Source organism: Natator depressus, chromosome 10, assembly GCF_965152275.1.
Source record: "Natator depressus isolate rNatDep1 chromosome 10, rNatDep2.hap1, whole genome shotgun sequence".
Lineage (NCBI taxonomy): Eukaryota > Metazoa > Chordata > Testudines > Cheloniidae > Natator > Natator depressus.
Window position 1 is genome coordinate 79,901,110 of NC_134243.1, and position 13,456 is coordinate 79,914,565.

General features: G+C 47.8%; 1 protein-coding gene across 1 annotated transcript in view; it reads right to left on the reverse strand.

Moving 5' to 3' along the window:
• The window catches only part of ITGA11 (integrin subunit alpha 11), a 151,946-nt gene that overhangs the window by 14,111 nt on the left and 124,379 nt on the right, over positions 1-13,456 (reverse strand). Inside the window, exons 22-25 of the mRNA XM_074966615.1 lie at positions 10,992-11,068; positions 8,074-8,163; positions 2,083-2,173; positions 1,013-1,126 (exon numbers count right to left, since the gene is read on the reverse strand). Coding sequence (XP_074822716.1) covers positions 1,013-1,126; positions 2,083-2,173; positions 8,074-8,163; positions 10,992-11,068 — 372 coding nt within the window. The remainder of the gene's footprint in view (positions 1-1,012; positions 1,127-2,082; positions 2,174-8,073; positions 8,164-10,991; positions 11,069-13,456) is intronic.

Genomic DNA, 13,456 nt, shown 5'->3' on the forward strand with positions numbered 1-13,456 from the left:
TCCTCAACCCTGTCTAGTTCATAGAGTTATTTCCAGGAGCTGTTTCCTTGCTGGAGACAGTCTCACTAGCTATGAGTAAGCCCTTTGGGAGAGCTTGACCCACAAGCTTTGAATTCAATTTCACAGGTTTGTCGAGGATCATGGAAGATTTTTTCTTTTCTACTAACGAAAATTCATCCCGGGGTGGCGGTGGGAGGTATAGTCCCAAAGTGGAAGATGAATTTGTGTCCTCCCAAGAGCTATATCAGTAATACCTCCCGCCGACTGGGACATCCACGTCTGTCCACGTGTGCTGGTGTGTGTGATAGGGCAAGTGTGCCAGGGCTGTGACTACAAAAACAGGTATTGAAGCTAAAATATCCATTGACACACCGTCTCTCAGACAAGGCTGTCTTTTCTTAGAGAGCGCGCGAAATATGCTCCATTGCAGAGGGAAAATTATACACAAGATGCCCAGTGATCTGCCCCTGAACTCTCTCACCATTTTGTGGTCATTCAGGTTCCAGCAGATGTCCCAGTCAAAACATAATCATTTCAAGACCAGCAAGAAGTCATTAAATGCTAGTGGGAGGTTTAGTCCTTGCAAGGCGTGGATTAAACCAGTGGCTTGCTACCACTTTCCACTTTCCCAGCCAAAGGAATGTGGAAGGAAGAAGTCCATGAGTGTACGGAAGAGCCAAAGAGTTAAATAATTGGGTTCAGATAAGCGAGAAGATGACTATTAACACTCAAGGTGAAATGACAAAAGGAAAATAATTACCTACTACCAGGATATGAATATAACAGCATCAACCAACTTTCTAGAGCACATGAAAGTATGTCCCCTGGCTATATATGGGACGGAGGTCTATAGCCTCATCTCGCTGCCTACTGTGAATCCCCATGGACTGAGTGGAAACGGTTAAGCATTTGGGAAGCACAGAGTAGCACTGGTAAGAGACTTGATAAAGGAAATATTTCAAAGGGCAGCTCCTGGAACCATTCCAAAAGTGGAAGTAATCAAAACTGCTACCTGATCCACAATGAAGTCGGTCAGCAGCAGAAGGCGATTCCCTCCTCTTGTGGCTACTGGGATTGTGATTTTGATAGTCACACCATCGACAGGAAAGAACCCCAGATTGTGCAGCTGTAACATGGAAAAGAGACTGTTTTAACGCAGGGAATCAGCATTCGAGGAGCATTACCTTTTTGTACCAGGTGAGAAAGAGCAAGTTGTCCGTTGCAAGCTCTTTGCTCAGGGATAACTGGTGGGTTTTTGTTGTGAGATGGACCTAAATTGGAACACTACGTTTTTTATCAGGTGAGGCAACCGGTTGTTTACTGAGGGTGTGTCGGTAGTAAAATCAATCATCTCTCTCTTTTAGGACCTTATCTGGCCCCTGTTACCATGATGTCTGGTCACCGTTAATGGACTGTCCTTGTAGCACCCCCGAGAGGTAGGGAAGTGCTATTCTTCCCACATTGCAGACGGTCACTGTAGCACAGAAGGTGTCTACACAGCCCACAGCAGCAAGCTGCCCACCCTGGGCTGACAGTGCTACCACGCTACAAACAGCCCTGCCGATGTTACGGCTTGTGGAGGAGATTGGGCTCTGAAGCCTGGCAAGTGGGGGAGCAGAAGTATGCTGGGACGAGCGGGGAGCAGGCTTTCCAAACCAGCATGTGGAAAATCTGCCCCAAAAGCAGCGCGGTGCCAGAAGGGCTGGTGTGAAGGAGGGCCCTTGGGTTAGGAGAACTCATTTCCAGAGAGAGTAGCCACAGTTTCCTCCAGGCCATAGGCTTTACCCTGCCAGATCTTTGCTTCTCACGTCTTTCAGCTGCAAGGAGCAATTCAGGTCAGAAACGGGCACCGTGTACTAATGGCGAGGCTGAGTCTCTGCTCTGGCCTCAGAGCACGCAGCCCTTGTCAGAGGTGGCCCAACGCTCAGCCAGGGCTCCCCTGATCTTGACGCGGTGTGCGCCAGGCCAGTCCCCCTTGTGCTGGGTGCCAGCACCCAGGCAGCGCCCTGGCTAACTGAAGATTGATCCATGGGCCTACAAAAGGCAAGTATTTTGACCCATCACTCGAAAATGTTGCCTTACCTTAAATGTGCAATGAAAGGGAGGGCCAATGCTGTCGTACCTCTCCAGGGAGCTGTTTGACTTGATTTCATAATAGTTCAGACTCGAACTCCTGTCGTGACAACGAACGAGGGCACGTCACGTCTCAGCAAAACAACCAATCAGAAACAAGAGGACTCTAGCACCCGTCATTCATCAGCCAGGAGCCACAGCACCCAGCGTTTAACGGTGCTAAACGCTCGAGGGCTGGCAGGGGCTGGGTCAGAGTGAGGTGCCCGGGCAGGACCGTGTGGACAGGCTCCCTTGGCACCTTGGTGTGCTAGACTTTAGTTTCACCAGCAGCAAATTCACTGGCAGAATCTGTATCACTTTAATATAGGAAGCTGGTTAATTATTCTAGCTAATACATATCATAGGCAGGGCCCAATACGGCAAGAATTCTGGACGTTGATATCAATGGTGTATAAATATAAATCAACTAATCAAATAACTATTTAGAAGCTGAACCCCCAGGAAGGAGCCAGCGCCATGTGACCAGCCAGCTTGCCACAGACCACAGCTGAGGAATCTCTGCTAGCCGGTGTGCAGCTCTGCATTCACTGCTGTGTGTGCTGGGGCACAGGCAGAAAGCCTTTGGCCAACAAGTAACTTACAATGGCTTTGAAAAGATTCCTCCTTTTTTAGTGGGACCAGAGCGTAACATTTTTGTTCTCGGTGCTCGTGGGGTGGTTCTGGCAGTTGCATCTTTGTTGGAGTGAAAAGAAACAGTCCCATAAATCACAAGGAATAAAGTGACTTTGCTTGCTGGGCCCCACTGGCTGGAGTATAAGAAATCGCAGAAAGATTCCAAAATCTGGTAGAAATTACAGCCCGGATAGGGGGCAGCCACGGAATGTACTTATATATGCTGTGTTTTGCTAATCGTGTAAATAAATTGTCATCTGAACTTTAGCTCACTTTTCTCCTTGAACTTTGCATTCACACCCAGGAGACACATTGGTTTAACATGCTGCATAAAATCCTCTGCACATTCTCTTGCACAAATTTTTTTTTTTTTTGGTGGGGGGTGAGATTATTTTAAATCCTATGACTAAGAGTCCAGACACAGGGATGTGAAGTCACATCAGAGGTTGGTAACACATGCTAGGAACATTATTGTGTCCAGTAAGTGGTTTTTCTCTTAAAGAAATCACACGCACACATACTTAATAACACGCAGGTTTGTGTGTTAAAACATTATGAAATGCCCGTCACCTCATTGCTTTTTACACTCGATTTCTACATGTATCCACTGAGTGTTAGAGAGCACAGTGGCATTATTGCCAAGGGACTTCGGTTTGATGTTTCCTTCATATTTTTTTTCTCAACTGAAAACCAAAGCTCAAGTCTAGTCTGCAGTAGTGGAAAGCTGAGCCCTTTCGGAAAATAGTTAAGCTGTCATCGAGACGACGTAAAATAATGCTTTTCTACGGGAGCCACAGTAAAGGGGATTAAATGCTCCATTGCAAGGCAGTGGCTTTTCGCTGGCTATTGTGGGAAAGCAAATACATCCAAATTGCCCTGGGGTTATGTCAGTGAAACTGCTTTTAAAGTAGGGTTACCATGTCACCTTATCTTAGGGGAGGGCGACACTGCAATAAGAGACCCGCAGCACAGAGTCCCGAGGCCCAGGTCTGCCGACTCAGGCGGGTGGGTCTACAAATAGCAGTGTAGATGCTCTGGCTGGAGCCCGGGCTTTGAAACCCCGCATGAGGGAAGGGTCTCTGAGCCCAGGCTCCAGCCCAAGCCTGAATGTCTACACTGCTATTTTTAACCCCGCAGCCCACATTTCCCCCGCCTAAGTCAGCTGAACCAGGCTCTGGGATGTGCTGCTGCGGGTTTTTTATTGCTGTGTACATGTACCCTTAGGTACTTATCTGGTGCCCATTACCATAGTGTCTGAGTGCTTCACAATCTTCAGTGTTATCCTCACAAGAGGCTAGTAGGCTCTGATTTTTAAAGCTATTTAGGCACATTTTAAAATATATTTGGGTGCCAAAATCTCATTGATTTCAGTGGGAAATAGATGCCTAAATACATTAAAAAATCAGACCCTTAATGACTTGGCCAAGATCACAGCAGAAACCTTAGGCAGAGCTTGAATTTGAACCCAGAACTCCTAGACTAACACCCTATACACTAAACCATCCTTCCTGTCAGAGCCGCACGGCTCTCTCCCGAAGACCATTTTAATGATCTCTAGTGAACATCCCCGCCGGTTGGGCTACACATGGTTTCAAACTTGTGGCACGTGAATGTAAACCTGGCTAGTGAATTTTAAAAGCGGGTCGGATGGCCAGGGCTTTAATGGAACCCAAGTCAAACAGAGAAGGTGTTCACCTTTGGGGAGCTCTGCCATGGCTGTTTACACTGGGCTGCTGACACACAGCGGCCCTATAGCCGGCTCGCCATAGGAAAAATTCCACGGCACAAAGCCAGACTAGTAACTCCTACACCACCCTTATTGCAGGGGTTGGAGGTCACTCCAGGCCTTCTCTAGGCCCCCGGCTGCCGCAACAGCTCCTTGTAGGCATTTGCAGCCACTGTACATTAGAACACCCTGAAGACTGCTCTGATTTATGCTGGGAGACTGGCCCAGATCAGGGAGCACTTGGGTGGTCACCTTTCTGCCCCTCCTTCTGCTAAGCTGCACCCAGTACTCCTGGGCTGAAGCGGGTAGCTGAGCGTTGACACAAAGAGTTCACAAATGCTGTCCCTCAGTGTGTTTATAGTGTGTTTATAGCTGTAATCTGTGGCCGGTCCTGGGCATCGCACCCATACTTTACAATGAGGAATTGCTTAAAACAAACGGAAGTATTTCTCCACACAACGCACAGTCAGCCGGTGGAACTCTTTGCCAGAGGATGCTGTGAAGGCCAAGACTATAACAGGGTTCAGAAAAGAACTAGAGAAGTTCATGGAGGATTGGTCCATCAATGGCTAGTAGCCAGGATGGGCAGGAATGGTGTCCCTAGCCTCTGTTTGCCAGAAGCTGGGAATGGTTCACTTGATGGATGGATCACTTGATGATTACCTGTTCCGTTCATTCCCTCTGGGGCACCTGGCATTGGCCACTGTCGGAAGACAGGATCCTGGGTTAGATGGACCTTTGGTCTGACCCAGTGTGGCCGTTCTTATGAATGCAATCAACGTGTGTGTTCAAAAATGAACATTCACATTACATCTCCTTTCATGTGCAAACTAATCTTTTCCTCTCATTTATACTGTATTTACCACAGTGTGAGTTAGTCTTTTTCGACAACACATGAATTAAAAACATTTAACACCCACAATCCAGATTTTAAATAATATACAAATCACTTCTGTTTAGATTGCTTTCCCTTCCTGTGTGTAAACCACATGCCATACGGAATATGTCTAATCAGTCTGCTATGAAATATTGCATGAGATCTCTTTAGCAGGGCTCTGGGGGGTTTGGCTGGAAGAATGAATTGCATTGGAATGTCGGTGAGTTATCACCTTGGCCTCATTTATATCTGTATTCCAGACCGCCTCACAGTAGAAGAAAACTGGACTGTAATCTTTAAATGATAATGTAGCATAATGACGTCACTGGAAAGAGATTCACCTTGGGAGGAAAAATACGGGTGGAAAGTAGGAATCTAAATACCCCAGAAACCCTAATTGAAATGACTTGTTGGGAAAAGAACCCGGTAAGAGTGTGTTAACTCCTCCACGGCAAACTCCCGCTGTCAATCTGTGGCCTGCTTGCTTACATGGAAATAGCTGCGTTTCCCCTCCGAAACAAGTGGAACAGCTGCTACAGCAGTGGCCCTCGAATCAGTAGGGAAAGCCTGGTCCTCTCGGCAAGATGCAAAGGGTCCCGATTCAGACATACGCTGTGCAGCGCTGGTGCTGGAGCTACGAAGTAATGGCCGCATCGCGCTCCAGGCAGGACTCACACTACAGCACTCTCTTGGCAAGCAGAAAACCCAAGCCTGTAGCCCCGAACGGTAGCCCCTTTGATGCTACCAAACAGAGTTGCGTTTGTACCATTGTTATTCAATCCAGACTAGCACCACAGCAAAAATCTCCTTTGCAGATTTCTCTGAAGCGTGGACGACAGCCCACTCCAGATGGGGCTTCTTTTCCAAACAGGCTAAGGAAATGCCCTTCAGACAAATCTAAGCAAGTAGTGACAGAGGCGCTGCTGATGAGGAAAACTCCCGCCCCACGTGACTGAGGAAAGGAAAGATACTACGGTAATAGCCCAAGTGCCGCAGCTCACAAAAGCTTGGATCGTTGTGTGGGAGGTAGTTTGACCTTGTATGGTACAGGCACTGGGTCCTGCAGGGCTCACCCGCTGCAGTGATGAGCACCGGGTAAATGCTCAGCTAGGAGCGCTGGGGATCCTTTCCGGTATCTGTGCCTCCGTGTCAACTCCATGGCCACCCATGGCTTCCCACAGCTCCCTCACAGAGATCCGCCCCTGTTCCACCCCACTTTAAGGGCCTGACCAAGCCCCCATTGGAGGCAATGCCTACACACCCATTGACTAGTCTGGTGCAGGATTAGGCCATAGGAAGGCAGGTGTGGGGAAACCCTCCTCCAAGCATTTCCATTCCTTATCCACAGGCTTTTCACCAGGGCGTGGTAGGGGGCGACCCCAACCCCACTGGGGCTCCTTGGCGCCCAAAGGCACTGCGTGGTGAGATGGTATCGCAGAGAAAGCTTGCAACTGGACACTGGCGGCTCGGATGCCACGTGCAGAGCGTGCAGCCTCTGTTGTTGCACGTCCCTCTCTGCCTGTGCAACCGGCAGCAGCTGCACAAACACCCGCACATCTGGGCTGGCCGGAGAGGGCAGCTGTGCGCACAGGAGCGGGTGTCCAAAGCCGCCACCAGCTGCACATTCTGGCCTCACTCGCGGCAGCCCTTCGTTTTCTCGGCGTTGGTAGCCGTCAGCCATTCCTGCCTCCCAAGCCTGTTCTGCTACGCCGCATTATGACACCCTCACCGCAGCGCCGACAACTTGCTGAGCTGGATCCTCTCTTGCAAGAGAGCTTGGCCAGGGTGACCCAGGAGCCATTCCTCGAAACCAACCTGTGTTCTTCTCTCGCCTTTCCAAGAGCAGCCACAAACCCTGCTGCTCTAACCCAGGGCAAAAATGCAGAGTGGTGCCCACACCTGCGGATCCATCACACCTCTGTGGCATGCTCCCCTCTCTTCCTAGAGCTCAGGGAAGCCAGTCAAGGGTAGCTGCAGTCTTCCCGTTCTACAGGCTGGCAGTTGTTGTTGGTGGGACTAGCCTAGGTTGACCACCTGGCCCTTATTTTCAGGGACGGTCCCTTATTTCATTGATTTGTGCTAGGGGGACCACCCGTCCCTTATTTGAAGATGCATTGAAATGTATTAAACCTGATCACAAGTACCATTTTAAACATTCAGTTGAAGCTCCTGATAATTGCATTGTATAACAGAGGGCAGTAGAAATGGACACTTCAGAGAAAAAAGACATGATACGCTATGGGAAATGTTTTTTCCCTAAAAAGCCCTTAAAATAAAGCCTTGTCCCTTGTGTTTCATGTGGTTTCCCCTTATTCCCATCTAACACAGGTGGTCACCAGGGGCTGGCCACCCCCATGCCAGATTCTCTCCCCTCAAACCTGCAGAGCGCCTCGCCCAGGACACCCCTCCCTGCTGCGGAGCTCCCCACACCCAGCACCCGGAAGCACTTTGCGGGGCGGAGGAGCTGCAGTCGTGTGGACAGAAGTGCAGAGGCAAGAAGCCTTCCCATGGAGACCCTTGACTCCAGTTTAGTGAGCTGAGTCTTAGCCCTTCCATCTCTATGGAACAATTCCAGGCAAACCATGAGCTCAGTGTCCTCCCCCCAGGCAGGGAAACACGGAGCCCTGGGAGTCGTGGGTATCATGGTTGAACAAGGGCTGCAGGATTTGGGCCAGGTTTGCTCAGCGACCAATTCATCAACCCCCCCGCCACAATGACCACAAACCTGGTGAAAAGGAGGTCGGCTTCGTATTTCAGGTGAAAATTCAGGAGAGCAGCATTATCCTCTTTGGTACTTTCCTGTTCTTCGCTGTCACTGGAAGCCAAGCAAAGGAAAACAGCATTTAGGCCACTCCACACAGCAGGGGAAACAGCCCACCCTGGCATGAGGATTAATTTGCTGACTCCACAGCACAGAGTCCAAATGGGACGATGGCCCCTAGCTGCTGACAAGGCCTTCTTAGGGCCCATCTCTTCACGTACGAACTGTCAGAGTTGGTAAAAAATAGAGGGAACTGCTTTGATTTTGTGCAATGAATTTCTAGGAAGGCAGGGGAATGAGATTAACAACATTCTGCAATTATTTGTGCCTATTTTGACAGGGGACAGAGGCCCTTCACCTTGGCACTTACACCAGGCGGGGCAGGTGGGATAGGATCATATAAAAAGGCACTTATTGTTGACACGGCATGATTCACAAACTCTGCAAAGAATTAAGCTCCCCCTAAACTCTAGAGCAGGGATACTCAAACCTCAGTGGTTCTGGAGCCAAATTAGCAATCAACATTCCCCCAAAGAGCCACAGTCATGTGAATTCACGGTTTCATTTTATACTTCTCACATCAAAATGACTAACCAAATATTATTATTTTATCAACTACAATTGGTTAACAACATAGTAAAAGCCTCCTGATGAGTGAATAATTAAATCACACAGTGTTTGCCACAAATCTGACAATTACCCAGGACAGCAATGGGAGTCAGTCAGGGCCAGTGAGATCACGGGCACATATATAACTATAGCAGCTGTGCTGGGAAAGTGGTACGCAAACATCTTAAAGAATAACTGTTGAACTTCTAACAAGCAGCACTCTGTGTCCAAAAAGAAACTCGTCCCCCATCACTCTTTTGTGAAAATGGTAAAGAATCACAGGACCAGATGCTTTCTTCTAACATTGAACAAGAAACTTTATTAGAATAAGGGAAATTATGTTCTTTCTCTCTCTCTTCCTCTGTTTCATTGTCAAGCTTCTGCCTAAAATTTTCTCTAGGCCTCTTCCTGCCTGGTTTCTGCTGGCATTTCAGAGTCTCAGTCCAGCATATAACCTCACAATTCCCATTCTGTTTTATTTTGCTTTGGGGTGTGATTGCCTAGAGTAGAAGACAGAATTTGCAACAGGTAAGCATCTTCTCTCATAGGAAGTAGCTGGTGGCGACTGCTAATAAGGATAGTTCTGTCTAGTTTACAAAGGCACTGTCTACACATAGTTTCTGTGACGATGTAACTAAATTGGTAGAAAATGATTTAGTTGAATCAGTACAACTTTATAGAATGGACGCAGTTATACTGGTATGAAGGCATCTATGGTGGGAGAGCTGGTTTATAAGTCGTGTGGTGTTAGAGGATGGGCCCTAGAGGGTAGGGGCATGATACAAGTTAGGTATGTTCCATGCAGACCTAGGTTATTTGACTGAGGTTCAGGAAACTGGGTTGCCTCTGGGGGCAACACACTCATTCAGTTGTACAGTGTCTGGCTCTAAACCTGCATTCATTGAAATCAACAGCAAAAGGCCCATTGACTTCAGTGGGTACAGGATCAGACTCTGATTTGCACCCATGTCTACACTGCACACTCAACCCGGGCTCTGACTCAGGTTTGAGCCCAAGCCCCACTTCCATCCACACACAAATCAGTCTGACTCAGGTCAGCAAGCACATAGGACCCAGTTCCTAGCATCCTGATAGGACCCTGAGTCCTGCTGCCACTCAGGTCCAAGCCCTGTCGTTTTGCAGTGTGGACACAACTCAAGCTGCAGGATCCAGTCAGAAGGTCCAGTAGCACAGTATGGATGCATTAGCATGGCTGTGAGACCCAGGTCCAGCAACTGTAAACCCAGATTTACAAGACAGTGTAGACACTGATGCGTGGGTTTGGAAACACCGAGCCCAGAAGCCAGGGTCCCACAGACCCGAGTTTACAATGTAATGTAAACATATCCCTGGAAACCAGTTCCGGATGAGTCAGAATTTGCCCTCTGGTGTTTTTCTGGAAGATGCCTAGTAAATGTGTGCGGAAGTCATAGAAAAATGTTACTGGCGAACAAGCCAACAGGAGCAGATTTTCCTTAGTAACTTTTCCCAGGTCAAGGCAGTGAATTTCGGCTACACAAACCCTCCTCAGAGCACAGAGCAGCCTTGCAAAATTGTCATGTACATTTACTAGACCAGGCACAAAATCTCCTTTGCTGCCCTTTGCCATGATGATTGATACGGGAAACAACAAACAAAAACAAACCAACAAAACCCTAATCAGATTTTACTTGCCTGTCAAAAAAAAAATTTACTCATGCTGAGCAAGTGGGTGAGTAGAACTTTACAAGCATAAGGTATTTTTACGGGGAGTGTTTGTGTTTGTGAAAGTAGCTGAATGAAAAGCATTGGCAAGTGTCACTTTCTATTCATCCACACACCCGGGAATATTGCTGGCAGCTGAAGCAAACCATCTATACAGAGCGAGCGAGCGAGCGAGCCATGACTTACAAGTACAGCGCTACATATTTTCTAACAGCCAAAGGTAATTTCATTTCCATATGCTATGCCCTGGGTGCCTCTAGAGCAGAAGTTGCCAGCTTTGCTGCATGATGCTAATATATATTGAAGATTGAAATGCAGGCTCTTGTCAACTATGAACAAAGCCTTAGAGTATCTGTGCCCTCCAAACTCCCTCCAATTAAAAATCTCAGGCTGCCATTGCATGGGGATGAAGGGGGAGAAGTGAAAACCATTGACAGTTAAGCTGCAGCAGGAGGGAGAAGATGACAGGCGCGCTAAGATGAGATCTGTGCAGACAGCATTGTATTTAGTTAGAAAATAAAGGTGATAAATATGTGCAAAGGGAACAGAGAAATAATGCAATCATTAACCTGTTGGCAGTTAGATAGATCTCCATGCTTTGAAGAAAAATAGATTTGCTGAATTCGAAATCCAGGCGAAAAGCCACCTGCGGAGATTAAAAACAGATTGAGAAAAACCACCTTAAATAAATAAAAAGTTATCCAGCTGTCGCAGACACGAGCTTCCCCTCTGCCACTGTCCTTTCCTGATAACCCTATCGCAGCAGAACACAACTTTCCAGCCAGTCACAAAGTGTGTGGGAGAAAGATCACTGATGAAATGTTACAAGAGAGGTTGGCCGGTCTCAAGCAGAGCCATATCTTTCCAGAGAAAACAGCTACTGACTTCGTGGTTTGTGTGTGTGTGTGTGTGTGTGTGTGTTTAAAATTATTACTATTATTTAGAATAGAGAACAAAAAATCCTTTTTGTTAAAGGCCTATCAGGCTCACTGTGCCATACAATTAACTCACATCTGAGGCATTGTTTCCACCGACGGGGGACAATAAGTGCCAAAGAGATGTTCCAACAACAATAAAATGTCATTAATGGCAGATCTGAAAAAAACGTGGCAAAGACCTCAAACTGTCTGGGATCGGTGCACAGCTGATTATAATATTAAAAGTCTACTCCCGCTCCCAGGGCCAAATTTCCATTTCCAGCTTGTCTTTGTTTTGGCAGGACCAGAACTACCTGATGCCACGCAGATGCATTCTTAGCCCCTGTAGGTCATGAGGAATTGGGCTGCTCCATTTTATTTTATGGCCACAAGCACACAAGACGGCTTTATTGCAAGGTTTAAATTCTAGAGAGGTGAATGAAGCACATCCATCATTTTCGAGCTTCTGACAGGCAAAGGTTTCAGACTAATATATTGTTTTGAGTCTGGGAAAGCTTCTATCATGACCTGCTTCTTTATATTCCAACACATCACCTGCTTCTTTATATTCCAAATGTCACCCCATTTTCCCTCTAACATAACATACAGGGAGTTGATATATATGCTAATTCATAGAATCATAGAAGATTTGGGTTGGAAGAGACCTCAGGAGGTCATCTAGTCTGATCCCCGCTCAAAGCAGGACCAATCCCCAACTAAATCATCCCAGCCAGGGCTTTGTCAAGCCGGGCCTTGAAAACCTCTAAGGATGGAGATTCCACCACCTCCCTAGATAACCCATTCCAGTGCTTCACCACCCTCCTAGTGAAATAGTGTTTCCTAATATCCAACCTAGACCTCCCCCACCTGCAACTTGAGACGATTGCTCCTTGTTCTGTCATCTGCTACCACTGAGCTCCATCCCCTTTGGAACCCCCCTTCAGATAGTTGAAGGCTGCTGTCAAATCCCCCCTCACTTTTCTCTTCTGCAGACTAAATAAGCCCAGCTCCCTCGGCCTCTCCTCATAAGTCATGTGCCCCAGCACCCTTAATAATTTTCATTGCCCTCCGCTGGACTCTCTCCAATTTGTCTATATTCTTTCTGTAGTGGGGGGCCCAAAACTGGACACAAGACTCCAGATGTGGCCTCACCAGTGCCGAATAGAGGGGAACGATCATTTCCTTCTATCTGCTGGCAATGGCCCTACTAATGCAGCCCAATAGGCCATTAGCCTTCTTGGCAACAAGGGCACCCTGTTGACTCATATCCAGCTTCTCATCCACTGTAATCCCCAGGTCCTTTTCTGCAGAACTGCTGCTTAGCCAGTCGTCCCCCAGCCTGTAGCAGTGCATGGGATTGTTCCATCCTAAGTGCAGGACTCGGTACTTGTCCTTGTTGAACCTCATCAGATTTCTTTTAGCCCAATCCTCCAATTTGTCTAGGTCACTCCGGACCCTCTCCCTACCCTTCAGCGTATCTACCTCTCCTCCCAGCTTAGTGTCATCCCATCATCCAGATCATTCATTCTATTTTGTAAGATAACTTAGCAGTTCGTTCCTTGTTTAGAAGAAGAGAAAAATATTCATATTGGTAAAATGTGCCACAAACACTGGAGATGTGAAATTTGGATGCAGATGCAAAATCATATCCACAATCTTCCTTCAGCTCATTCTGAGAATTGCAGCATTTACATCGGGATTTCATTTTGGCTTTTGAAAACCTCCAAGTCCAGGGATACTCAGCTGTCAGAATGGAACTTGTGGTAAAATCACAGGACTGGAGATCTGGGTTTAATTCCTGAATCTGCTGCAGGCTTGCTATGTGACCTTGGGTAAATTACTTAACCTCTCTGTGCCTCAGTTCCCCATCCAGGGGTGCCAGAACAGGGAGAGCCAGGGGGCCATGCACCCCTGCACACTTTTGACCATCGGTAAAGGCAAGCGACGGGGGGGAAGGGGCGGAGAGGAGCGAGTGGGGGGAGGGGCTTGGTGGGGGGAGAGGCAACGCGAGAACAGGGCCTCGGGGGAAGGGGCAGGGTGGGGGCGGGGTCTCAAGAGAATGAGCAGCACGAGGGTGGGGGCTCTAGGAGAAGGGGTGGTACAGGGGCAATGGAGGG